The sequence below is a fragment of the Dromiciops gliroides genome, chromosome 5, assembly GCF_019393635.1.
Source record: "Dromiciops gliroides isolate mDroGli1 chromosome 5, mDroGli1.pri, whole genome shotgun sequence".
Classification (NCBI taxonomy): Eukaryota; Metazoa; Chordata; class Mammalia; order Microbiotheria; family Microbiotheriidae; genus Dromiciops; species Dromiciops gliroides.
In genome coordinates this window covers 14,216,640-14,244,146 of record NC_057865.1, presented here as the reverse complement: position 1 = coordinate 14,244,146, position 27,507 = coordinate 14,216,640, and the positions used below count along the sequence as shown (strand labels likewise).

Sequence of the window (27,507 nt, the reverse complement as noted above, 5' to 3'; positions counted from 1 at the left end):
GTTTCAAGCCATTACATTTCCACCAAATAAACAAACATTACTTGTGGTTGATAATTGAAATTCAAATTAGTGTTGCCTATACTTCAACAGCACTAATTTAAAAATCAGCACTGTAATTATTGTGAGTTTGAAAAGAAATAAACTGGCTTCTTGGTAGCTTCCTTCTCAGCTTCTGGGAAATCATTGTCATTACCTAGCTCATTTATTTACCCAGGAAGATTGAATTTTAAATGCTATAAGTTTTTTTAAAATTGAAAAATCGTTCTTTTTAACTTCCATTACCAAGACTGAAATCACAGTCTGGAAAGATTTGAGATTATTGTCCCTTGTAAAAATAGATATAAGGAGAACAAAGTGTATGTTTTGAGGTCTGTGTATGTGTTTCTTTTTTGAGTCCCCAGGAATTCCTGTTGCACTTTCATAGTTAGAACTAGAAGAGACCTCCTAAATCATCATTCTACAGAGATGGAAATTGAGGCCCATTTTCTAGCTCAAGCACCATCTTCTGTTCACATTCTTTTGTGACCCTCAGATGACCTTGTATTAAATTACTTTGCATGTATTTGTTTTTATTTGCTTTATTTTTATGCTTTACATGTGTTGATACTTACTCCTCTTTGGGTTAGAATGTAAACTTCTTGTTGGCAGGAATTCTTTCTTTCTTGGTAAGAAGGCCACAAGGTCAGGAACTGTTTCTCAATTTTTCTTTTTATCTAGAGTGCTTGGTACCTAGTAAGTACTTAATAAATGCTTATTGTATAGTTTGCTTAATTGATATTTATACATGCTCCAAAATGACAAAATCACTTTCTGCTCTGGTTTTCCTTGTATGTTAGTGGTTTAAGAAAACATTTATAGATGAATTCATAGGAGTTTGCTTGGCAATCATAGAAGTTTCTTCTGATATCCTTTGATCCAGCATTACCATGCTAGGGTTATATCTCAGAGACACCCCCCAAAAGAGAAAAAGACCTATTTGTACAAAAATATTTACACCAGCTCTTTTTGTGGTGGCTAGGAATTGGAAATCAAAGGGATGCCCATCCATTGGGGAATGGCCAAACACGCTGTGGTATATGATAGTGATGGAATATTATTGGGCTACAAGAAATGACAAACAGGACAATATCAGAAAGGCTTATATGAACTCATGTATAGTGAAGTGAGCAGAAGCAGGAGAACATTGTGCACAGTGATGGCAATACTGTTTGATGAAAAACTGTGAATGACTTTACTATTCTCAGCAATCCAATGATCCAAGATAATCCTAAAGGACTAATGATGAAGCATAGTATCCACCTCCAAAGAAAGAAGTGATATTGATGGAACGCAGACTGAAGCATGTTATTTTTTATTTTCTTTCATTTTTTCTTTTATTCAAATTTTCTTATACAAAATGACTAATATGGTCATGTTTTACATAACTGCACATGTATAACCCATATCTGATTGCTTACCACCTCAGGGAGGGAGGGGGAGAGGGAGGGAAGGAGGAAATAGAATTTGGAACTCAAAGCTTGAAATAAAAATATTTATTATTATTTAAAAAAAAAGAAGTTTCTTTCTGAGTCTTTGTAAATACTACAGAGAGCTTATTAATCCTTTTTTCTATTTTGTGTTGAGCATGTGGTTTACTTTGGCAGTTTATGTTCTCCTTGCCCCGCATTGATCTTAGTCATTCACTCATCTGGGAGGCTCACTAGGAGGAAAGTTGCTGCAGCAAACAATAGGGCCACTTCTAATAAGTCTTTGCTCCACTCTCATGGAGTTTCCATTTTTCCCATGATGCACTCACATTTTAGATTGCATTTTTAATGTCAGTTTTTTCTCAACACTTTTCTTTTTTTGTTTGTTTTTGTTTTTGTTTTTTTACTGAGGCAATTAGGGTTGAGTGACTTGCCCAGGGTCACACAGTTAGTAAGTGTTAAGTGTCCAACACTTTTCTTAAGAAGTTTTCCCTGTTAAAAAGTTTTGAAAAGTGAATTGTTCAAAAGTCTTAAGCATCTTAAATGTAGTTCTTGTCTCAGACAGTTCTGAGTAATTTCATAGGCTTATAGGTTTAGAGCCAGATGGAGACGTAGAAATCACCTGGTCTAACCCTCTTTTTACAGGTAAGGGGACTTAGCTGAGGTTACAGAGACAGTAAAATAGCAGAGCAGGAATTTGTAGCTTGGGTCCTTTTGCAGCAAACGCAGTGAGTGCCCTTTTCACCATGCATCTATGTATGTATTGGATGGTAAGTTTTGTATTTTAAAAACATGCTTCCATATTCTTTCTCTTTTAGGCCACTTAAACCTTTTCCCAAGGTATGAAACTTATGATTTTAGATAAATATTGTTTGAGAGAAAATTCTGTGGCATGTTTCAGTTCAATATTAGGAAAATGTCTCTCATTATTAAAGCTGTCCAAAAATAGAATGGGCAGCTTCAGTGGAAGTTGTGTGTTCCCAAAGTCTGGAGAGGGTTTTTTGTTTGTTTGTTTTGCAGGGCAATGGGGGTTAAGTGACTTGCCCAGGGTCACACAGCTAGTTAAGTGTCAGAGGGCAGATTTGAACTCAGGTCCTCCTGAATCCAGAGCTGGTGCTTTATCCACTGGGTCACCTAGCTGTTCCCGTGTAGAGTTTTAAATGGAGTTTGTAGGACTTTTTATGAGAAAGGCTCTGGTGGGCATTTTTGCTTCACCTGTATGTAGGACCAAACATTTTATAACTCCATCCCTTATAACTTGGATTCTTGGAAATGTTAAGATATCCAAGGATAGACTTGTGGGATTGCCTTGTGGTGATTTCATTTGTCGAAGGGAGCTTTGGGAGATTACAGAGGTTACTAAAGCAAGCATTCAGTATGGGGCACAAAGTAACTATTTGACAAATGCTTGCTGATTGAATTGAACTGAGGTGGGTAGGTGGGAAGGTGGGTGGAGAATCTAGGGCAGTTTTGTGGCTTGGCCTATGTTGGGGACAAGCATAAGTAAGCAGATGGGAATTTACTAAAACTGTGATTTGAATAGTAACCTTAGCAGTTTCCACATTATTGATTTTCATTTGGAACCCATCACACTCCCCTAAAAAACTTTTTAGGCCTGCCTTTTTTTGTATCTTTCCAAAAGATTACATAAAATTTAATTTGATATCATTTTGGAATTGACATTCATACTGCTGGCCAAGAACAGCCATTTGAGTTGAGCAATTTGAGAGATATACCGTTCTCCTTTTGATTCAATTGTGAAACTATTACAATTAATTTAACCATTTCGTGACAGTTTTTCAATTGGTAATGCCAACTAGCAATTTTTATTGGTTGAAACATTAATAAAAATGCTTATAGCTGTTTGGAAATATGTGCTATGTTAATGTTTTATGTTGGCCACTTTGATGTAGTTTTCCTTTTTTCCCCTTTTTCCCCTTTGTTTTTCCTTTTTTTTCTTTTTTCTTTTCCTTTTTTGCAGGGCAATGAGGGTTAGGTGAGTTGCCCAGGGTTACACAGCTGGTAAGTGTCAAGTGTATGAGGTCGCATTTGAACTCAGGTCCTCCTGAATCCAGGGCCAGTGCTTTATCCATTGTACCACCTAACTGCCCCCTTGACGTAGTTTCAAAACCAAAATACATCAGAAATGAACATTCAAACGTTTTTTGTTTTGGCTTAAATTTTGTAGTCAATATTTGGAATAGTTGAACTGCTAGAGAATGAAACATTTTATTTATTTTGATATATAGTATTATATGAGAAGCGCTATTAATAATGTAAATACATTAAAACTACATTATTCAGTTAGGATGATCACCACCACAATAATACAGAGCTATATAAATGCACGCTGTTAAGGTTTTCAGGAGTTCTTTCCGCTAACACTTCTGCCAGGGGTGGATGAAGAAAGGAGAACCCAACACCAGTGAGGAATATGGGCTGCTAATGGAAGGGCCAGGTTCACAGTCTAGTTCTTCTTGGCAAGCCCAATGTTCTTGCTGTTATGTTGGGTGAGTAGATGGATAGATAACTGTAACTTTCTGAGTCTCGGGGTCCTCATCAGTAAAGAGAACACCTACCTAACAGGAACATTTTGAAATCAGTGTGATAAAATGCTTTACAAACCTCAAAACACCGTATAAATGGCATTTTAGGTTTTATTGTTATAGGTGTCCAAGGTAAAATTGGGAAGATAATGGGAAAAAGGAGAAAGAAGAAATTCAGTCACTCAGAGGACTTTTGGTTATGAAGCAATAATTCTTAGGGGAGCAGCTGAGCGTCAGTTCTAATTAACACTCGTACAGGACTTCATGTCTTACAGCTCAGTCAGCCAATCAACATTTACTAAATGCAAAATGTGTGCCAGGCAGTGTGCTGGAGATACGGAGAGAGGCTTTCACGAAGCTCACAGTGTGATGGGGTCTAGTGCTTTAAAGTTTGTGATCCTCACAACAGCTGGGGCAAGCAGGTGGTATTATTATCCCCATTTTATAGATGAGAAAACTGGGGAGACAGAGGACCCAGGTCCCACAGCTAGTAAGCATGTGAACTCAGGTCTCCCCAATTCTAGGCCCAGCTCTGTATCCATGGCACCTCAAAGCTGACTCTTTTAGAATGCTTTTGGATTTATCTCATTTGATTTTCAAAACTCTATAAGGTAGGAATTAGATGATCCTAATTTCATATTTGAGGAAATTGAGTATCAGCAAGATTACATAATTTGGGGGCAGCTAGGTGGCGCAGTGGATAGAGCACCGGCCCTGGATTCAGGAGGAACTGAGTTCAAATGCAGCCTCAGACATTTGATACTTACTAGCTGTGTGACCTTGGGCAAGTCACTTAACCTTCATTGCCCTGCAAAAAAAAAAAAAAAGGAAAAAGAAAAGGAAAAAAATTAATTAAAAAGAAAAAAATTTTTAGAAAGGTTACATAATTTGTTCAAGGTCCCACAAGTGACTTTAAATCCTGGGTCTCTTCAGCATCTTGATGACACCCAAATTAGAATTCTCTACTAAGATTCCTCCATATTCCATCATAGATGGAGAGATTTGGGAGTCATCAGTATAGAGATGACAAATGGCATTGGCTGCTACTTAGCTCACCAGGAGAGAGAACATAGAGGGAAGAAAAAGGGGCCCAGGGCCTTCTCTGGGTAGTTCAGGAAGTTCAGCTATCTAGTGTGGGGACCAATTTTTAATTGGGGAGTGAATCTGAACTGGCAGATAATGGATGAGCAGAATCTATATCTATAGATATAGATATAGTTTGCTGAGATTTTAATTTGAGACAACAAGGTACTGGAATAAAATTTAGGAAGACCAAAATTTGAATTATGCCTCAGACTCTTAAAAGTTTGTGACTCTGGGTAAATCACTTAACCTCTTGAAAACTATTTCCTCCTTTGCGAAAAGGGAAAATAATAGCATCTACATCACAGGATTGTTTGAGGTTCAGATGAGATGAGGGAATGAAAAAACACTTAATTAAGTGCTTACTTTTTATAAAGCAGATGCCTTAATCTACTGGAGAAAGAAATGGCAAAACACTTCGGTCTCTTTGCCAAGAAAACTCCCTGGACAGTATTGGTGTGCTATAATGCATGGGGTCATTAACAGTCAGATAAGTTTATAAGGCACCGTGTTAAGTGCTTAGAATACGATTGAAAAGGAAGACATACTAATAGGGGAGGCCACACTTGCAGAAGAGGTTAGTTGTAAGTGAAATAGAAAGGTCCCATTGTCTTGGAGTACAGCAGCAAAGCTGATGATCAGGCCTCTTCTTTAATATCATTTCCCTTGATAAAATCCTATCCGTTTCTTAGGTGGAACCATTCGGAAGTGTCAAGGATTTTGGAGATGAGAATTTTGCTCAGATCTTCAGTAGCTGTGTCTGTATGTAGCCTAAAGATGCCAGTCTGCATCTTCAGAGGTTGCTTCCTTAGATGGTGGCTGGGGGCAGGGCAGGGGTTGAGGGGATATGGAGGACTGGTGTTCTGGGTGGTGCTGACACTCCCCAAAGCTCATGAGTTTTCCTGCTCATTGGGTTGGCAGTTGATATTGGTGGTGATGGGAAAGGCTGACCCTTTCTCCAGTGATGACTCTGGGGGACAGGCTAGAAGCAAGGGTGATGGTAAGGGAACTACTTACCACATCAGGGAAGCCCTATAAGTGGCCATCCAGCCTCTGATGGAAGCCCCTCCAAGGAGAGGCACCCACCTCTCCTCTGCATGACTCACACCACTTTGGAAGGGTGTTGGCGAGTCCTTGCTGCTTGATGAGGGCCATGAAAAAGGTAACCAGGATAGTGAAGAGCCACGAGGATCCGTTGAAGGAAATGGGCATGCTTATCTTGGAAAAGAGGACTCAGGGCTGGACATAATTGTCTGCAAGCATTTGAAGAGCTGCTACATGTGAGGGGATTAGATTTGATCTGGTCATCTGTTCAGATCCAATCTGTTGGATTAGAGCAGAGCTAAGAGCAAAGAGGACACTTTAGGCTGGCACTGCCTCTAAGTGGTGTGAGCCATGCAGAGGAGTGGTGGGCGCCCTTCCTCAGAGGGCTTCCAGTGCAGACTGGGATGGCCACTTATATGGTACCTTAGTTATAGTAGCAGCTCTTCCACCCAGGTCTCTGGCATTCAGAACGCAGAGCTTTAGCTACATGACATCCCGATCATTTTAAAGAGTATGTTATTATTTTCTGGTTGTAGTTGATTATACCGTTATGAAACAAGTACATTCTCTCTCATAGTCTTTGCTAGGCATATCCTTCAGACTTGAAGTTTTTTTAACATTAATTTTTTTCTTTGGAATTCCAAATTCTCCTCCTCTTTCTAGCTCCTCCCTCACCCATTGAGAAGAGCAATATAATATCCATTACACATATAAGTCACACAAAACATGCTTCCATATTAGCCATATTGCAAAAAAAGAAAGGACAATGCTTTAATCTGCACCAAGAATTCATTATTTTACTCTCTGAAGGTGGATAGCATTTTTCATCATGACTCCTTTAGAATTGTCTTGGATCATTGTATGGATCAAAATAGCTAAATCTTTCACAGTTGATTATTATTACAATATTGCCATTATTGTGTATAATGTTCTCTTTGTTCTACTTACTTCACTTTGCATCAGTTCATATAAGCCTTCCCAAGTTTTTTGAAGCCACCTCCTTCTTTATTTCTTACATCACAATAGTATTCCATCACCATCATATACCACAACTTGTTTAGGCATTCTTTGCCATCACTAAAAAGCTGTTATAAATATTTTTGTACATATGGGTCCTTTTCCCTTTTCTTTGATCTCTTTGGGATATAGACCTAATCATGGTATTGCTGAGTCAGTGTCTGCACAGTTTTATAGCCTTTTGGGTATAGTTACTTACTCTCATTTTGTAGAAATGATTCTCATTATCTATTTTGAAATTATTTAAATTACTGTTTGGGGAATGTAGCATTAAAATAATAATGCATATGAAATTAGAATTTGTCATACTTCTTACTAGATAACTGTGGGGTTATCATCTTTGCCTCTTTGCATATTTTGTTTCTTATATACCCAACCCTCCATCTTTGGCTTCTGTCCTTTCTCATTGCTTCCTTTTCTCTAAATGGGTAGGTCAGATAACCACTTCTCTTTAGTTACTCTGTCATTTTTATAGTGATTACTACTGTAACTTGTTTCTGACTGGGGATAGTAGAAACACATTGACTGTGCCAGCAAGAATTAAATTCTCCCACTGCTTATTAATAAAAGGTGAAAAGCTTTAACCCCATTCCTGTCTTCACAATCACCTTCCTCTCTCCCTCCCCCATTCATTTGGTGAGAGGGTAGATTGTTTCTATTTTACAAACTCAATTCAGTCTTGTCTTCTCAGGCACACCTTCATGTTAGAGATATAGTGATTGATGTCAGTAGCATCATATTTGAAAATGAAAGATGATATACAGTAATATAGTTAACAAATTCTGTAACAAACTCCTGTATGACAAAGTTTTTCAGATGTAATGTGCACCTATCCCCCTGCCCTCCAAGAGCTTGGCTGTCTTCTAATGACAAAATCATTTAAGTATGAAACTTGCAACTCTTATTGTCATTTTATCCCTGTTAAAAGACTCTTCACAGTGTAGCAATCTAACAAAAGCCACTCTTAACAATGGAGAGTAGGAGAAGAGAAAGATCTATCTTCTAACAGTCTTCTAGGGCCATACACAGTTAGTTAGAAGTCTTAACCATTTTTAAGAATATGTTTACATGGGGCAGCTAGGTGGCGCAGTGGATAAAGCACTGGCCTTGGATTCAGGAGGACCTGAGTTCAAATGCGACCTCAGACACTTGACACTAGCTGTGTGGCCCTGGGCAAGTCTCTTTTTTTTTTTTTAATTTAATTTAATTTTTTTATGTATAAGGTATTTTATTTTTTTCTGTTACATGTAAAGATAGTTCTCAACTTTTGTTTATACAAGCTTTACAATTTCAGATTTTTCTCCCTCCCTCCCCTCCCTCCCCCCTCCCCTAGACAGCAGGTAATATGATATAGGTTTTATATATATATCTATATATATATATATCCATATCCATATCCATATAGATATAGATATATACATATATATATACACACATAATAACATTAATCCTATTTCTGCATTAATCCTGTTACAAGAGAAAAAATCAGAGCAGTGATGCAAAACCTCAAAATAGAAAGAAAAAAACAACAGCACCCAAAACAAAAGAAATAGTATGGTTCAATCAGCATCTATACTCCACAGTTCTTTTTATTTTTTTTCCCTGGATTTGGAGATCCTCTTCTATCATGAGTTCCCTGGAACTCTTCTGTACCATTGCATTGGTGAGAAGAATCTAGTCTATCACAGTAGGTCAACACTCAATGTTGATGATACTGTGTACAATGTTCTTCTGGTTCTGCTCATCTCACTCATCATCAGCTCACGTAAGACCCTCCAGGTTCTGGGCAAGTCTCTTAACCCTCATTGCTCCACAAAAACAAACAAAACAAAAGAAAACAAAAAAGAATATGTTTACATGTGCTTTATAAGACAACCACTGGATCATAAAGCTTTAAATATGGGTGGGACTAGATGACTGCAGAAGTCCTTTCCAACTTTCAGATTCTATGATTCAGTGAAATTCCAGACCTAGTCAAATTACAGGATGTATTAGAAGAGCGAGTAACCAAGTTGTAATGCTTCTGTTCCCTTAATTTTCATTTGAGAAAAACCCTAGCTGCTCATTTTGAAAAAGCTAGAGTAAAAGACCTCATTTTGCCCATTTATCAGACCCTCCAAGTAGCTATTTTATACCTCTTTATTCCCCAAATGCTCGACACTACTTTCTCCTCCTGCCTTCCGTTGATCCATCCATCACCACTAGCTATCGTCCTGTATCACCCTTCCCTTTCATGGCTAAAATCCTTGAGAAAATGATTTACAATGGTTGCCTTGAGTCCCTTTCCTCCCACTCTCTTCTTAACTCTCTGGCTTCTAACTTTATAATTCAACTAAACCTGTTCTCTTAAAAGTTACTAGTGATCTCCTAATTTCCAAATTTAATGGCCTTTTCTGAGGCCTCGTCCTTGGCCTTTCTGCTGCTGACATTGCTGATTACCCTCTTCTTACACATTCTTCACTCTAGGTTTTTGTGACAATTCTCTCCCTCAGTTCTACTCCTAATTCTCTGCCCTAACTTTGTCATTCTCCTCAACTGTATCTTCATGCAGGTCATGTCCACTAACCAAGGCTCTGTCCTGAACTGTCTTCTCTTTTCTCTCTATGCTGTTTGTTTCATGATTTCATCAGCTCCTATGGATTCAATGATCATCTTTATACTTTTTTTCAATTCCATCTATCCAACCCCAACCTCTCTTGGCCTTCATTTTTACATCTCCAATTGCCTATTAGGTATCTCAGACTGAATATCCCATTTGTTGTTGTTGTTCAGTTGTGTCCAACTCTATGTAACTCCATAGACTTTGTCCATGGGATTTTCTTGGCAAAGATACTAGAATGGTTTTCCATTTCATTCTCCAGTGTGTCCCCATTTTACAGATGAGGACATGAGGCAAATAGGAGTTTAAGTGACTAACCCAGGGACACACAGCTAGAAAGTGTCTGAGGCTGGATTTGAATTCAGATCTTCCTGACTCCAGGCCTGGTGCTTTATCCACTGTATGACTTAACTGCCCATACAGATCTTATCCCAAACATATCTTAAAGTCAGCATGTCTAAAACTGATTATCCAAAACTGAACTTGTTATCTTTCCCCCCAAACCTTCTTCTCTTTTGACTTCCCTGTTTCTGTCAAGGACACCACCATCTTCTCATTCGCTGAGGCTCCCAAACTAAATGCCATCCTCAATTCCTCATTCTACCTGTCGCACCCCCCCCCACCCCCCGCTGTCCCCCTCCAATATGTTGAACAATTTTGTTGATCCTACTTTTGTAACATGTCTGGTGTATTTCCACCTCTCTCGTGACACAGCTCCCGCTCTGGTGTGCTCCTATCACCTACTGCCTGAGCTATTGCAATAGCTGCTTGTGGGTGTGCCTGCCTTGCTATCAGGGTGATATTCCTGAATTACAGGTCCGACCGTGCTGTCCCCCATTCAACACACAGAGGTGCTGCCCTTTTGCCTCCAGAATCAGATAGAAAATTCTCCGGTTCGTAACCTGGTCCATTCCAACCACTCCAGTCTCCTTCTTTCCTGCCCACATCCTCTGCAGTTCCCAGCCACTTGCTTCCTTCCTGTTCCTCACAAAGGACACTTGATATCCCAACTCGGAGGCCTTTCCCTGGCTGTCCTCCTCCCTGTGCTCGAAATTGTAGCCCTCTCCTCCTCCTGCCGATTTCCCTACTTTCCTTCAAGTCTCAATTAATATCCTCCTAGCTCCAACGCTGCTGCCTGCCCTCTGGGGTTATTGCCATGATCTCTTGTGTTCATCAGCCTTACACCTTGTCATTTTCATGGTGTCTCTCCCATTAGACTGTGAGCTCCTGGAGGGCAGGGGCTGTTTCTGCCTTTCTTTTTATCCCCAGCACTTAGCACAGGGCCGGGCATATTCACTAAGCTCTTAATGATGCCTTTTCATTAATCCATTCATGTTGTGTGGTACTTTTCTTCAAAGGTGTGTTCTAATCTCTAATGCCTTTCTTTGCCTCTAAAATAACTACTATTAAATTCTTCTCATAGATTAACCTTGCTATTCCCTAGGAAAACAGAACTTTGTGAAGTTCTTTTTTTCTGTGCACCTGATATTGCACCGCACTCCTCATATCTTCAGATAATTATTTAGCTCTATTCAGTTTACTTTTTGCCACTGTCTATCAAGTTCTATTTCATTTTAAAAGGAATTATATAGAAAATTTCCCAAAACATTGTTTTAGATTTTTTGCTCTCTACTTTTAGCAGTCTTTCTCCAGCGTTTTAACTATTTAATAGCTTTCTCTAGGTTATTCTTAGAACTTGCACATGCACTTCTGGGCTGGACCTCTAGAGCATAGCAGGCGCCTCTGGATTCTAGGCACTGCAAACCCATGAGGTCTAATCAGCGTTCTTGTCTTTGAGCAGAAGCCACTACTCTTAGTTAGCTTTTAGCAAAAACCAAAAATTACTAGGATAGTATAAGGAAGAACAGTGGGCACAAGACATTCTCCCCCAAATCACTGCTATTCCCCAGATACAATGTCCATGGAAAGATGGATTCAAATATAGGGTACACTGGTAATGAGGCACATATGTGGCAAAAGAGAACTCATAATTTCTGGCACTAGAAGCCATTTGTCTTTTCATAGAGTACTTTTAAAGTGTTTTGCAAGATGTTTTCACTGCCACAAAGGACTAAAATTTGTTTTTTAAAATATGTTAAATTTCATTAGTACTCTTTTCAAAATCAATTTTGTGCAAATGTTTTTCTTTTTATACATTTGTACTTGCAGTGTTTTTCCCCTACCATTTTCATTAAACTCCCAATTAATTCTGGAATTGTAAAATTGTTATCAAGGGAAAACAAATGTATAATATGCCATGCAGCTGTTATTATTGAAGCTTACTGAAAAATTTTGAAATTGGTTTGTGCAGGGTGACTTTGATGCTTTTGTCAGGATCCTAACATCTTCTTGTATATATACATTCATCTTAATAGTGAATACGTGAAAAAAAACTTGTCTTTAAGTATTATTGTGTGCTAAATTCTGGAAATACAAATATGAAAAAAAGGTAGTCCCTACTCTAAAATACCTACGCCTGAGGAAGTTGTGCCTGCATTGGAGGACTTTGGTCAGAAGGTTCAAGGGATTGTGTCTATGTTGGGCCGTAGAGGAGCTGTTTGATCTACTATCCCTCTTAGGACCAGGAGCAGTTGATTTGATCACGGTTCTCAAACTGGAAGTGATGGAGGGTGGTACAAAGGTGTGTAAGCAGCACGGCAAGATGGCTGCTGAGGCAATGGAAAAGGTGACCAGGGAGTAAGTAGGTAATGAAGTAAGACATGGCTGGGACCTGCCCAAAAGAGCGGCCCGCTGGGACAGTCACCAGTTGAGATAGGGAGAGTAGGGGAAGGCCAGATGTTCAGGAGATTAAAAGGTTATTTTACTCCAGGGCATAGTTTCTGGCTGCTAAGTAGATCCTTGGTAAGGATTAAGTAATTATGTTTAATAACGCGATATAATTTTTGGAATGAGATAACTTTAAAATTGTACTGTTTCTACTTTCATTTGTTACAGGGAGAACACTCAATTTTAACAATTTTATCCATTCATTTTAGGTGAAGAGCTTTGAACAGATGTGGAAAGATGTTGACGACAGAAAAAGGGGTTGTGGAGGAATGGTTATCAGAATTCAAGGTAATGTTTACTGTGTACTAATGGAAGTATACTAGAAATAAACCTTATTTCCAAATTAAATGCTGTCATTTTGCTTATGATGTTGTGATCTCAGCAAAACTAATTGTCTAAATCATGAGTGTGCCTAGAAAATTCCTATGAACATTGTCTTTGGGGTTTTCCCCCCACTTCTAGTTCAAAATAAATTAATTTTTGCCCGCTCATACCAGTATTATGCTGATTCTAGGAATAACCAACAAGGATAAGGAAATATTCATCTACAGACTGCTAATTCTGTAGCTAACTCCAGTGATGTTACTAACCATACAACAATAGAAAGAAATAGCTTCGTCTTTCCTCCTGCCAGCTCTGATACTTAAACTCTGACTCTTAATTAAGTAACTATCCTCATCCCCTCCCCGCATTTCCATCAAGCCCTGTTCTCTAAATCTCATTGCTATGTTGGTAGTGTAAACATAATGATATATGAGTGTCACCAACTGTAAAGCATGTGTATTGCCTGGGATTGCCACACAGAGCTTCCTAAGGAAGTCAATAGTAAATAATCTTTGATAAACATTTGTTCAGTACTTACCATGTGTCAGGCACTGTGGTCATTGCTTGGGATAGATACAAAGAGAGGCCCTGTCTTCCAGGAGCTCACAAGCTAGTAGAGAAAACAACTCACAGAAACAAGGTGGTTCAGAGGGGAAGGATTCAAGGCATGGAGTGAGATGAAGTCCAAAGGAGCTTAGTGAGCAGGAAATGAGGAAATGCTTTACCCCTGTGACCTTCCGAAATGGAGGTTGGGGGGACCTGGGGCGGGGAGTGGGCAGTGGGTAGCCATGGGGAAGTTGATGTGGTCTTGCAGAAGGGTGAATGTCTTGAGACCGTGATGAAGTCCAAGAGTGTAGTCAGTAGAAAATAGAGAACTGGGGCAGCTAGGTGGCACAGTGGATAGAGCACCAGCCCTGGATTCAGGAGGACCCGAGTTCAAATCCAGCCTCAGACACTTAACACTTACTAGCTGTGTGACCCTGGGCAAGTCATTTAACCCCAATTGCCTCACCAAAAAACAAAACCAAAAACAAAAAAAAAGAAAGAAAATATAGAACCTTTGTTAGCAAAAAGATCAAAATCAATAAACTAATTGGAAGAAAGATTAAGAATGAGAATATATGGCATTCAATTGAGAAAACCCTATCTTGAGCTATTTAAATGAGCTGTTGATGCCAAAAAAAGAAAGAAATGGTTAAAGTTGAAGATCACCACATATCACTACTGTTTCCTAAGGAACTTTAAGCCATGTAAACCACTTGATATAAAGAGTGGACCAAAATTATCTGGAAAGTCTCTCAGCAAGGAAATGCTTAATCTTTTTGCCAGATGGAGACATCTGGCAGCTTTTAATAACACCAGCTCAGAATATGCACTTGTTTTAAAATCTTATGGAGAAGGATGGTGGGTGGTTTTCATAAAACAACAAGAAGAGAGACAAGTGAGAAGGTTATTTCAACTTCTGGGTCATGGGAGAAACAAGATAGAGGACTAGATTTTTTCTCCAACCCCTAACTATTCAAACTTCTCCAGTAAATAAATGATGAACCAAAGATAAAGCAATTTCAGCTGTCATCGTGGCCTAGGATATCCAGAACTCAAAAGCAGGTTAAACAAACCCCTTCAAACTTATGAACTGATGCTCATTGACCCTAAGCACACTCATCCCCTCTCCCTCACATCCCAGGCCACAGCAAGGCTGTACTAACAGATTCAAGGACGTGGCACACGATTATGACCAAATCTACCCCCACATTCAGCAGAGTTGCAGGGCTGCAAATTAAATCCTCAAAAATCAATAGGATTTCTATATAACAGTAACAGAACACAAGAAGCAATAATAGAAAGGGAAATCCCATTCCAATAACTACAGAATGCATAAAATATCTAGGGAATCCACCTCTCAAAGAACCAAAAAGACTCGGATAGATTCAATTACAAAGTGCTCCTTAAAGAAATAAAGAGAATCCTAAATAGGAGGAGGAATATTCAGCACTCTTGGCTAGGCTGTCGTAACATAATAAAAATGACAATGCCACTGAAATTAATTTATACTTTTAATGCTATACCAATCAAATGACCAAGGGGATACTTTATAGAGCTTGATAAAATATCTAGAATATCAAGGGAAATTATGAAAAGAAATAAGTACAAAGGGAGACCAGCACTTCCAGACCTCGGACTGTATTTTAAAGCAGCAGTTATCAAAACCAGCTGGTATTGGTTAAAGAATAGAGAAATAGATCAGTAGAAGAGACCAGACAAGGGAGAGTCAGAAAAAAATAGAGCTCAATAAACCAGTGTTTCCTAAAGTGAAAAACATGAATTACTTAGGTTAAAACTCCCTATTTGATAAAAACTGCTGGGAAAACTAGAAAGTAAGCTGGCAGAAATTAGACTTAGGCCAACACCTCACACCCCACTCTACAATACATTCTAAATGTGTATGTGATCTTAATATTAAAGATCATACTTTGAAAAAATTAGAAGAGAAACATATATACCTCTCACAGCTATGGATCAGAGATGTATTCTTAACCAAATAAGAGATAGAAGGAATTACAAAAGATAAAATAGGTAACTTTGATTATTTGAAACAGAAACTCTTATGCCTAAACAGCATTAATACATCTAGGGTAGTGGCTAGGATAAGAAGCGGTCAAATGGGGTAAAAAAAAACTTTATCAAATTTCTCTGAAAAGAGTTTGGTATCTAAGATATATAAACAGTGTGTGTGTGTGTGTGTGTGTGTGTGTGTATTTGTGTGTGTGTGTGTGTGTATAATTTCTTTTTTCTTTCTTTTTTTTTTTTAAGTGAGGCACTTGTGGTTAAGTGACTTGCCCAGGGTCCCACAGATAGTAAGTGTTAAGTGTCTGAAGCTGGATTTGAATTCAGGTACTCCTGACTCCAGGGCCTGTGCTCTATCCACTTCACCATCTAGCTTGCACTGTGTGTATAATTTCTAATAGCTGTTCTCTAGTAGATAAATGGTCAAAGGATATCAACAAAAGAACTGTGAAGAATTTGCAATCTCATGAAAAATAATGCTTCAAATTATTACTAATAAGAGAAATATAAATTGAAATAACCCTGGGGTTTCACCTCGCATTCTGCAAATTGGCCAAAATGACCAAAAAATGGCAACAGTCAATGTTCGAGGGGTGGTAGAAGGATAGGCATACTAATACATCTTTAGTGTAACTGTGAAATGGTGCAAGCTTTTTGAAAAGCAGTTTAGAATTAGGCAAATCAATTGACTAAAATGTCCATACCCTTTGACTCTCTTGCTGGGCTTACACCTCAAGGAGGCTATCGATAAGAAAAAAGTCCCCGTATAATCTAAAATATTTATAGCAGCACTTTTTGTGGTCCTGAAGAATTGGAAGTCAAGTTTGATAGCCCTCAATTGGGGAATGACTAGATAAATTGTGGTATATGGATGAAATGGAAGTTGATTGTGCTGTAACAAAGAACATGAGTGATGAATAGAAAGAAGTCTGGAAAGATCTTGATGAACTAATACAGAGCCAGGAAAACAATTGACATAGTAACTACAACAATGTAAATGGGAAAAACAGCCACACACCAAAATTTATGAAGTTCCAGCAGGACTCCAGTGAAGAGAGATGAGAAGATACCTACCACCTACTCCTTTGTGGAGGGAGGTTTATACGAGCCTATGTTTTTTGGACTTTTTCAATGAATTGGTCACTTGTGCTGATTTTTCTCTCTAAAAAATACAATTTTTCATATTGGATATGGCTCTCAGGGAGGAGGAGGGATACTTGGGATAGCTATAGTTATATAAAAAACACAAAATAGTAATAAAAACTAATTAAAAGAACAAGAAGAAACAGTGGAGAAAAAAAATCAGTTGTTGGAAAACTTGGCAAGAGTTCCAAGGACATTTATGGAGGAAACTAAAAGAAGATTAACAGGCAAAAAAGGAATGATCCCTCTAAATTTATAAGTGACTCTTTAGCATCAAGGACAGTGGTGCCAAGACATGTGCACTCTAACCTCATGGTCCTGGATGTTCTATGTGAGGGAAATGAAAAAAATGAACTTAGGAAGAGCATCAGGCCAGACTCAATATACACAGAGAAGCTCATTCTAGGAGGAGACAGTGTTGAGGTCATGGAAGGTTTGATTCTTTTTTTTTCTTTTTAATTGTATTTTCATTTTCTTTTTTTAGGTTTGATTCTTCTTCTTCTTCTTCCTCCTCCTCTTCTTCTTCTTCTTCTTCTTCTTCTTCTTCTTCGCTGAGGCAATTGGGGTTAAGTGACTTGCCTAGGGTCACACAGCTAGTAAGTGTTAAGTGTCTGAGGCCAGATTTGAACTCAGGTCCTCCTGAATCCAGGGCCGGTGCTCTATCCACTGTGCCACCTAGCTGCCCCAGGTTTGCTTCTTAAAGTATTTGGAAGAGGTGAAGAATCCCCAAAATATTAGATCTTAATATTATATAAAAAGGCAACCAAGAAAACGTCAGTTAACTATAGATCCATTTGCCTACTTTACTATTTAAAACAAAACTTTTCTGATGAAAACTTCAAAAGGGAACAGACAGACTTTTGCAAATGATATTCTTAATAATTTTTCTACACCACTGCTTAATCTGCTGCTGCTTCTCAAGTGTCCAAACTGGACCTTCAGAGACCACACCTGGGAGGAGCTAAGCCACATAGTTATGAACTCCATGGGACCAGGCATCATCATCTTGAACCTGCCATCTTCTTCACTGTTACCATAGCTCCCCCAACTCTTGCTTTGAGAACTAGAGTCAAATCAACACTGCCATTTTCTAGACTGCACTGCTGTTTTGACTTCTGGGATCCAAAACCCTTCCTGTTGTTCTTCTATATCTGTTGTTGTCCTTGTGGGCAGGGACTATCTTTTATATTTGTATCCCCAGTGTTTAGTATCTGATAAGCACTTAATCAGTGCTTTTTCTTTCATTCATACAGCAAACTTCAACTTTATAGTCACATAATTTACAGAGAAAATATTATATCTCACTGTGCTCATTTCAGTTTATTATCTGTAAAAAAAACCTTAAAACCCATCTGATTCAAGAAAAACATCACCTTTTAGGCTCTCTTCTAGAAAAGTTTCTCTTGTGCACATGCCAAAATAAATAAGACTCCTGGGGAAGATAAATCAGCAGAGATAACTTTGTTCGTCCTTCTGATTGTTAGTCTTAAGTGAGACACATAACAGAGAGATGGATGTTCAAAAAAAGCATTTGCCATTGTTGTGATGGACGGTCAGTGTCCACATGGAAGAGAAATCCCCTCTAAAGGGACATCTTCCATTTTCTGCTGTTTGTAGATTCCTTGTGCTGTCTGCATTAAGCCCTAGAAGAGTCCAAAGCCAGTTTCACTAACAGGGATTAAGCTCCGCTACCTCTAATCACACAGGAAAACAGTAGTGCATGAAGAAGGTGTGTTGTCTAGACTGTGCTAAATATTACACAGAGCTGGTTCAATTGTATGTATATTTTGCATGAGCACTGCCTTTGGAAAATGAACTGGGACCAGAATGGAGGAGGAGGAGGAGAGTGGAGGAGATCACCTTTGGAAAACTAAGAGTTGTTTTGGGTTGCCTTGTGCTTCTCTCTGAACAAAACCCCATCTTCCTAACAATATTCTTCCAGTGATGCTATTTCCTCAGAATTCAAGCTGAGGGTCACTAAAGTAGCAGTGGAGAGACACATGGTCGGTATGAGCCCAGCATAAAGAATCTTGGCAGAGGAAAGAGAATAGAATGTCCACATCACTGTGGGACGGCCCTTGTGCTTCCATTGATTGTGCTTCCCATGCCATCTGCAGATGACCCCCAGAACTCTGCAGTGCTGGCTTGAACAAGATCAAAATGCAATTGGGAAGATTTTAATAAAATAAATAAAATACAGTAAAACATAGATATGTTAATATGTGGTTTTCTAAGTCAGTGTGCCTGAAAGGATCCATCTGTATGTGTTAGTAGCCCACTATTTCTATTTGATCATGTGGAAGGCTCTGGCACGATGGGTGGAGTCCCTATGGAGGATTTCTGGGAGGAGGGCTACCAGGGCTAGGTAGGCCGTGGTCTGAGTCACATGGGTAAGGTCACAGACTCATCCAGGTTCTGAAGTACATCTGTCTTCCCTGAGTTATGCCCCTGCTTGTGGTCAGATAGCCAAGAATGGCACACATAGTCCTGGAGTTAGAGTTTGTTTATATTTTTAATTGCCTAGAAAAATCTTATATGTGCCTCCACATTGTTTTTGTATTATGTGTATGTGAGTGTGTGTATACATACAATACACGCATATATCTATCTATCTGTATGAATGTGCTCTCTGTTGTCTGAGATGGGATTAGTTTTTATTTTCCACTTGAGGAATGCTTAAAGTGTAACTGAATTATGATTTCTTGGCATGAGCTGGAGTGGTACAGATTGCCTGCAAGTGTTATGTTTGCACAATGGAATAGCATTCCAGTTAGAGTCTTTTCCTGTTTACTGGAATGGTGAAACTCACAAACTTAAATACGGTCATCTATTTTCATAATAACAGAAGCAGCCATGAATACAAACAATTGAAAGCTAGGAATAATTCACTCATTTAGTTCTCAGACAGTACCCATCTGTCCTGTAATCATCACAGTGAGCAAGACCATGGCACTCAATTATTTCAGGAAACAGAATTCTCTCCATTCCAGAGGGCAGGATTGGATTGCTTTTACACCCTTCAGGCAGCATGATAGCAGAGCGACACAAGAAGGCTGGAGGGCTTCAAGGGAGGGAAAAGGGGGGTTTTCTAGTGGATACTGGATACCCAACCCTGACTCAAACAGATGCTTAGAGTATATGGCTTTGCAGCCTTTCAGAAATCGTGTATCACCTTTTTAATGAATTCAAATTCCAAGTAATTTTTAGTGTAGAAGTTCTCTATAGACACTAAACTATTGTTGCATGTTGATAAGGTGTTAAAAACAGAAGCTTCGTTTAAGATGGAAGTGTAGTTCTTACTGGTTTAGTGCAACCTTTGTCCTCAATGTTTCTTGTTGAGCTTACTAGTGTTTGACCTTATATGGACACTTTGTGCTGCAATACACTGACTATAGTTGTACAACATGACCTCACTTCTCAGAGGAGCTGGGAGCTGGGAGTTGGGCCCTGTCCTGGACCTGGACAGTTAAATGGCCATGGCTGTCAGTCTTCCCCAGGAGGCCCTGGGAGAGTTGCTGCTGCATTTATCTCCAGTCTGAAGTCATTTTGTGGTGGTCCTCACCACCATGCTTAGCTTACTTCTGGGGGATGTGAATTACTGTTACAGGGATTCTTTTTCTCCCTGGGTCTATCAGTTTATTTTTTTCTCAGAAGAAATTGTGGTGAGATAAAGGAGGAGAGGAAGAAATTCCTATTGATGCTGCGGAGGAAATTAGAAGGTCACAAAAAAGTGAAAAGCAATTAATTTTGCATAATTTTAAGAAGAGATAGTCATGAAGATTAGCTCATTCATTAACAATACTGCAAGGTTAAAATTATATTTTAATTTCATTATAGTTTGTTAGCAAGGATAACAACATGTTCAATTACACTTTCATTTTGTTCAATTTTAAATACAGGGCAGGAGAAGCTGGGCTTGCATAGTAGGTAGCCTCCCAAATCTTGTGTGCCTTAGCAATCATGCCATTAGTTGATGACTACTGGTATATATACAAATATACTCTAGTATATTTGGTACATTTAAGCTTATTAGAGAAATTTGTCAGAACCCCAAAGTTCTAAGAGGAAAACTATGCCAAAGATATTGAGTAGTTCTTTAGTTATAAATATTGATCAATCAATCATCATTTATTTATTTATTTTGCTGGGTAATGAGGGTTAAGTGACTTGCCCAGGGTCACACAGCTAATAAGTGTCAAGTGTCTGAGGCCGAATTTGAACTCAGGTACTCCTGAATCCAGGGCCGGTGTCTTATCCACTGTGCCACCTAGCTGCCCCTCAATCATTTATTAAGCATGCTGGGCATTTAGCTGTGAGCACCAAGTTTACAAAAAGGTCAAAAGACAGTCCCTGCCCCCTCCTCACAATCTAATAGGGAAGACAACAAATAAACAAACCATCTATATACAAGGTAAATAGGCTCCTCTCCCCTTTTCTCCCCTCCTTTCCTTTCCTTGTGAAATAGTATTTGGAGGGAGATAAATGTTTGTTAATTGAAAAAAGAATGCATAATTAACATCAAAGTGTAGGCATGACCATTCCCCCAAGCCCCTAGTAAACTTCAGGGACTTCCTGCTAGCTCCAGGAGCAAACCTAAGCGTGTCTGTACGGCATTGGAAGCTCTTCACCACATGACTTCTTCCTCCCTCTCCAAGCTTCTCAGACTTGACGTCCCTCCCTGTGCTTAGACCCCCAGTAATTCTGGCCTCCTCCTTGTTCTGTAGGAGCTGCCTGAGTGCCCAGCCCCAGGCTTCTCCTCTGGCTGTCTCCCACACCAGTCATGCTCTTCACCCCTCCTCACGCCTGCCTCCTGGCATTCCAGGTTTCTTCCAAGCCGCAGCCTGAGCCCCAGCCCTGCAGAAGGCCTTTCTCCACCTGCTGGTGGGCTTCCTTTCTCAGCTCCCTTCCATCTAGTCTAGATGTGTGCAGGCCTATATACAGACAGAACAATAGGTACATGTGATGTATGGTCTCCCCCAGTATAACATGAGCTCCCTGAGGGCACAGACTCTTTGTGCCTTCCTTTGTACCCCTGCTTAACACAGTGCCTGGCATCGAGGAAGCAATGAATCAATATTTATTCACTTACTCACTGACACTTGAGAAGGATCATAGAAAGTAGATGACAAGGGATACCCTAGAGCTGCTATGTGGCAAGGTATGAGTGGAAAAAGGATAAGATGGCAAGGAATACAAGGGGAAAAATAGTCCATAGTTGAGTTGGCCAGCTAGAGGGCAAGATTAAAGGGGATGGGGGGGGATGAGGGGAGAGAGAGAGAGAGAGAGAGAGAGAGAGAGAGAGAGAGAGAGAGAGAGAGAGAGAGAGAGAGAGAGAGAGGGGAGAGAGAGAGAGAGAGAGAAGGGAGAGAGGCAGAGAGAAAGAGAGAGAGAGAGAGAGAGAGAGAGAGAGAGAGAGAGAGAGAGAGAGAGAGAGAGGGAGGGAGGGAGGGAGGCAGGCTGCAGTGTACCGTGAGAATGGACAACAGGATATGGGAATAGTAGATGGGAAGACAGGAGGTTATGTTAAGAGAGGGAAATTTTAGAATTTAGGATCACAGAAGATTGGCTGTGACTGACCTACGGGTGACAGAGGTGGAACAGATAGATGGGTTATGGGGATTAAGGGAGCTAATGAAGCTGGAAGGCTGGACTCTCTAAGGGGCATCTATGTGCTCACTGAAGTCAGTCCAGACTTGCAGCCTTGTGGGCATTCTCGGCTTGTCACTCCCTCACCCCACCAGTCTAATGCCATGTCTCTCATTTTCCCCTCCACAGCAGCTCTCTTCTTTGTCCCCTTCTCTCCACTCACACTGCCAACAGTTCAGGCCATCTTTACCTCCTTCCTCACCCCTGCAATCTCCCCCTAATTGGCTTCCTTGGCTGATTCCCCTTTGGCTTCTCTGTGCTCCCCAAGCTGCCAAAATTGGTTTCACCTCTTCATTTCCTGACTCAGTATCATGAAAACCCTCACTCTACCTTCCTTTCCCTTCCCACGATTTCTGAGCTAGCTGCCTTGGCTTTCTTTTTCCTCATGCCCACTGTGCCAACTCCTGTCTCTGTGCCTCTGTCCTTGCCTCCTCCCTCCCCTCCAAATCCTAGGGTCTCTCACTTCCTGAAAAGCATAGCTCTAGTGCTGCTACTACCCACAATTACCTTGTCTTTACTTGGTGGGTCTTTTGTATAGACCCTGTTACTGTTTTTCCCTGGATAAAATGTAAGCTCCTATAGGACAGGGCCAGTCCCCACACAGTACTTGACACATAACAAGGGCTTAATTCTTGCTAATTGGGAGCAGGGGTTGAGGTGAGAAGATCAAGCCCACAGTACTGCTTGAGAAAAGAAGAAAATTGCTGTGGAAACTGGTGGTAGGCTGCTGTTACTTACAAGATTTTGGACAGGGGATTGGGTTGGGAGTGTGTGTGTGTGTGTGTGTGTGTGAGTGATATGGACAGATGGATGGATCCGTTTAGATTGGGAGCTTCTCCAAGACAGGGACTGTCTTTTGCCTCTTTTTGTATCCTCAACACTTAGTGCAGTGCTGGCACGTGGTAGGCACTTGATCAGTAGTGACTGACTGAGACGGAGTGAATCTCACAAGAGAAGTTGCTCGTGATGACACCAAAGGGACACGTCTGGCAGCAGCAATGGAGAGCTAGGTGGAGGGTTATTCTCCCAACTGGCCAAGTGTCTGAGTGTCCTGAGGACCCCAAGAGCAGGTGTGCACAGTACAGGAGATGATAGCAAGGAATGGGCCATGTTTACAAGGTGGCAGAACTGTGAGAGGAAGAGGTCTGTGCTGAAAAAGAATTTGTAAATAATAGACTGAGGGGGGGCAGCTAGGTGGTGCAGTGGATAAAGCACCAGCCTGGATTCAGGAGTACCTGAGTTTCAAATCCAGCCTCAGACACTTGACACTTACTAGCTGTGTGACCCTGGGCAAGTCACTTAACCCCCATAGCCCCGCCCCCAATAATAATAATAATAATAATAATAATAATAATAATAATAATAATAATAATAATAGGGGCAGCTAGGTGGTGCAGTGGATAGAGCACCGGCCCTGGAGTCAGGAGTACCTGAGTTCAAATCTGGCCTCAGACACTTAACACTTACTAGCTGTGTGACCCTGGGCAAGTCACTTAACCCCAATTGCCTCACTAAAAAAAAACAACAAAAAAACCCCACAACCAAATAATAATAATAACACTAGACTGAGGTTCAAGAACATAGGCTACTTGGTGCAAAGCTGGGTAGAGTTGAGTGGAAAAGAAGATGTTGCCTATGGCTATCATTGCATGTGAAAAGGGCACCTCCAGGGCCTATGAGTCGGGACATCTTGGACTGGGTGCTAATGAATTATGGACTTAGGGTGCTAATAAGTGTGAATGGATTCCATTTCCATGTTTGGCACAGTCAAATCATGTCAGTCAGTGTTTTAGAAAGGCATGCCTTCAGTTCCAAGAAGGATCTCTGAAGGGCTAGAATGGATGGATCACTATAGAGACATTTCCATTACATGAAAAATAGCTCAGAAGTATAGATTATCATAATGGGAAAACATTAAGCATTCACAGCATGTGTGAGTGAAATTTTTATATAAATAGGACTTCATAATTTGTTTTTACATTTCATTTCTAGCTTGTAAAGTGATTGCTTTTTGAAAATCTATTTTTAAATTATTGTCTTTCAGATTGGCTTGTGCTCTTTTCAGTGCTCTGTGTAATTTCATCTAACTTGTTTTCATCCCTCTAATTTGTCCCTGTTTCCTGGTGGCCAATACACGGCAAGACTCACAGTCTTGCCATATCATATATGTGGTTGATTGACAAGGTTTTTTTTGTTGTTGTTCAGTCTTTACCATATGCCTCTTTCTATACCCTTTGCACCATGCCCCCTACCCCCCATCCTTGCAATTAATTCTAAGTCTGCTTCTTAACCATCTGCCAAATGATGCTTGTGTGGAGCATCTGGCTGCTTCTTCAAATCTTGCCAAGCATTAATTTCTACAGCATGGTTTTCCATCATTACTTTTAGGTTTCTGATTCTTGATAAGGTAGCCTCTTTATTATGAAAGCCCACTATTTCTGGGCAGTGTTTTGCTCCTAGTAGATAGATGATAAAAATTCCTTGAGTTAGTATGGTGAAATAAATTTTGACATGCGATATTGCTTTGAAGTTTTATAATATTATTATAATATTGAAATGTAATGGCATTTAAGATTTTCATTACTCTGAAGACTGTATAATCATGGCAGGCATCTTTTCTCATTTTTCATAGCACCTTTTTTTCCAAATTCATAAAATCAATTAATAACAGAATTGAAAAGAAATCTGGAGGTATTCACTGTATTCATTTCTCTAATTTAGAGTACCCTTTCTCTCATTTAATGATAATAAATTCTAGGCTAAAAATATTTCCCAGAGAGTGTTCCTTTGGTAATATTTTTCAGGAAATAGTTTAATTTCAAAATCTTTTCTGTTTTTGCCATATAGAAAATTTTAAGTTTTGTTAATATTTTTAAAAATTTTTGTATACTACTTGTTCAGTTTACTAGTTTGTTTTGTAATCTTTTATGTTCTGATTATAATTGGTAACAGTAGTGTTTTGTAGTGTTAAATGAGATGCATTTTTAGATTCAAGGATCAAGGATCAGGCTGAGGCTTCTGTTCTGTTTTGTTTTGTTTTTTGATAACCATTCCCTTTTACATAAATTCCTCCTTTATTAGGTTACCGTTGATCAAATGACTTAAATGGAATGTTGCCCAGAGATCTTTGGTTACATGCTTTTGAAATATTGACGAATGCCCTAATCTGCCTTTATGTAAATAGTGCCAAGGCAAACAGTTTTCTTTTCTTTGGAGAATGATAGAAGGTCCCTAAGCAATTCACATTTACTTAGCATTCTGGTAAATAAATGCCTGTCTCAGGGATGAGGACAGGAATTGATTCTGTTAAGTGAAAAAGAGGGATTTCCAAATCACCTATTGAAAGTAAATACTTAGAGTTTCCTTGAGTGAGTTCTTGTTCCATTTACCTTTAATGAGAAATGAATCAAATATCTTTATGACAAAATTCTCAGGCGCGTCACTTCGTCTATCTCTGTTTGGACATTTAGTTTCTTAATTAGATAAAACTCATCAATGTAATATTAAGAAAAGTGACATGCTGCAGGTAGCTTTAGAATAACGATTAAGAATATGCAGGGTTAGTCTCCCCTGAAGGGGCATTTTCAGTGGGTAAACATTGTAGGGGGAGGTAATTTTGACCCCAGAGGAGAGAATTGCTAGAGGAGTATGTTTAAAAGGGTAGGCTTCTCTTACTAGGAAGACTCATGGAAATCAAATGCTATGAAAATTCCAGGCCTCTTGGTGACCTCCTGCTCTTTGGCCTTGCTAGTGACAGAAGGACCCTTTTACTGCTTTGAAATTGCCTCTGGACTAGGCAGTGAAATGGATACAGTACTGGACCTTGAGTCAGGAGGACCTGAGTTCAAATTTGGCCTCAGACACATATTAGCTGTATGACCCAGGGCAAGTCACTTAACTCGGTTTGCCTCAGTTTCCTCGTCTGTAAAAGGAGCTGGAGAAGAAAATGGCCAGCCATTCCACTGTCTCTGCCAGGAAAACCCTAAATAGGGTTACAAAGACTAAGACATGACTGAAACAAATGAACAACCAGACCGATGAGCCAGTCTGTGTCTTTGATACAACTAGTGCAATGCCTCTTCTCTCTATAAAGTATAGAACATCTAAACTTTTCTTAGAGTTTAAGCTTAAATCTTATTATATATAACATTCTGGCTATATGAGTTATATTGAAAGATGGAAGTCCTGACTTTTATTCTTGGAAAATTATCAGAAATTGACCTAACATGAATTATGGAGCTTGGATCTCTCTAGTTAAAATATAATAGAACTTGGAACTCTTCATGTTATATACAATTTTTAATCATCTGTTCTAATTTTGGTTGCCTACTTGAATATAAAAGTTAATTGCTGATGGCATTTAGGTTATTTTTAATACTCAGTTGATTTAGGTCAGTATTGACAATGGAAATATTGCGGTGACATATCAAATTAAAATGTAATTTTCCTTTATTTTTAGACACTACCAGAAACATCTCTATCAGAGTATGCCAGAAATTTGAAAGATAAGAGTACTTTGGTTTCATCTTTATATAAAGTTATCCAGGAGCCACAAAGCGAGGTAGGTCATATGATTTCTTTGGAAAGTTCTGATACTAGTGGTGATGTGTTTGGGGGGTCACATCTGCATCTGATTATTCTGATTAGAAGTTAGTAGTTGATATTGCTGATTTCCTTCATTACCCTCACTATCTGTTTCTCTCATCAAAAGACATAGAAGCTCCTTTTGGACAGGAATTGGTTCATCTTTGTCTTTTTATGGTCAGCACCTAGCTTAGGGCCCCTTCCCCGTCCCCGTCCCAGTCATTTAATTTGGACTTCAGTTACCTACCTCCCAGTGGGGTCATCTGCACATGTGTGAGGCACCTTCTAGTCATTCTCTCATTTGATAATGAGGCGGGTGCTGTAATTATCCCCATTTTACAAATGAGGGAGCTGAGGCAGACAGAACAGGAGGTGATTTGGATTTGAACTCAGGTCTTCCTGACCCCAGGCCTGGCTCTATCCACTGAATCACCTACTTCTTTCTATTAGAATATTGTCCGTTTCATTAAAAATATTTTTTTTCCTCTAATATCACAGATTTAGAGCTGAACGGGAACTCAGAGGCCATTTAGTTCTCCCTTCTCACTTTACAGATGAGGAAATAGAGGCCCACCAGTGGGGAGTGGCTGGCCCAAGGTCATAGAGAGAGATTTGAGCCCAGGTCCTCTGGCTCCAGAGCCAGGCCCCTCCCCTTCACCGTACTGCCTCGTTTTTTTAATGCCATCGTCACACTCCATGC

The 27,507-nt window shown here is 39.6% G+C and overlaps 1 protein-coding gene across 3 annotated transcripts in view; it reads left to right on the top strand.

Moving 5' to 3' along the window:
• FAM126A (family with sequence similarity 126 member A) overlaps positions 1-27,507 on the top strand; it is a 102,576-nt gene that overhangs the window by 34,398 nt on the left and 40,671 nt on the right. For all 3 annotated transcript variants that reach the window (XM_043968262.1, XM_043968263.1, XM_043968264.1), the window contains 2 exons: positions 12,752-12,830; positions 26,683-26,784. In XM_043968262.1, the coding sequence (XP_043824197.1) occupies positions 12,780-12,830; positions 26,683-26,784 (153 nt within the window). In that variant the 5' untranslated portion in view covers positions 12,752-12,779. The remainder of the gene's footprint in view (positions 1-12,751; positions 12,831-26,682; positions 26,785-27,507) is intronic.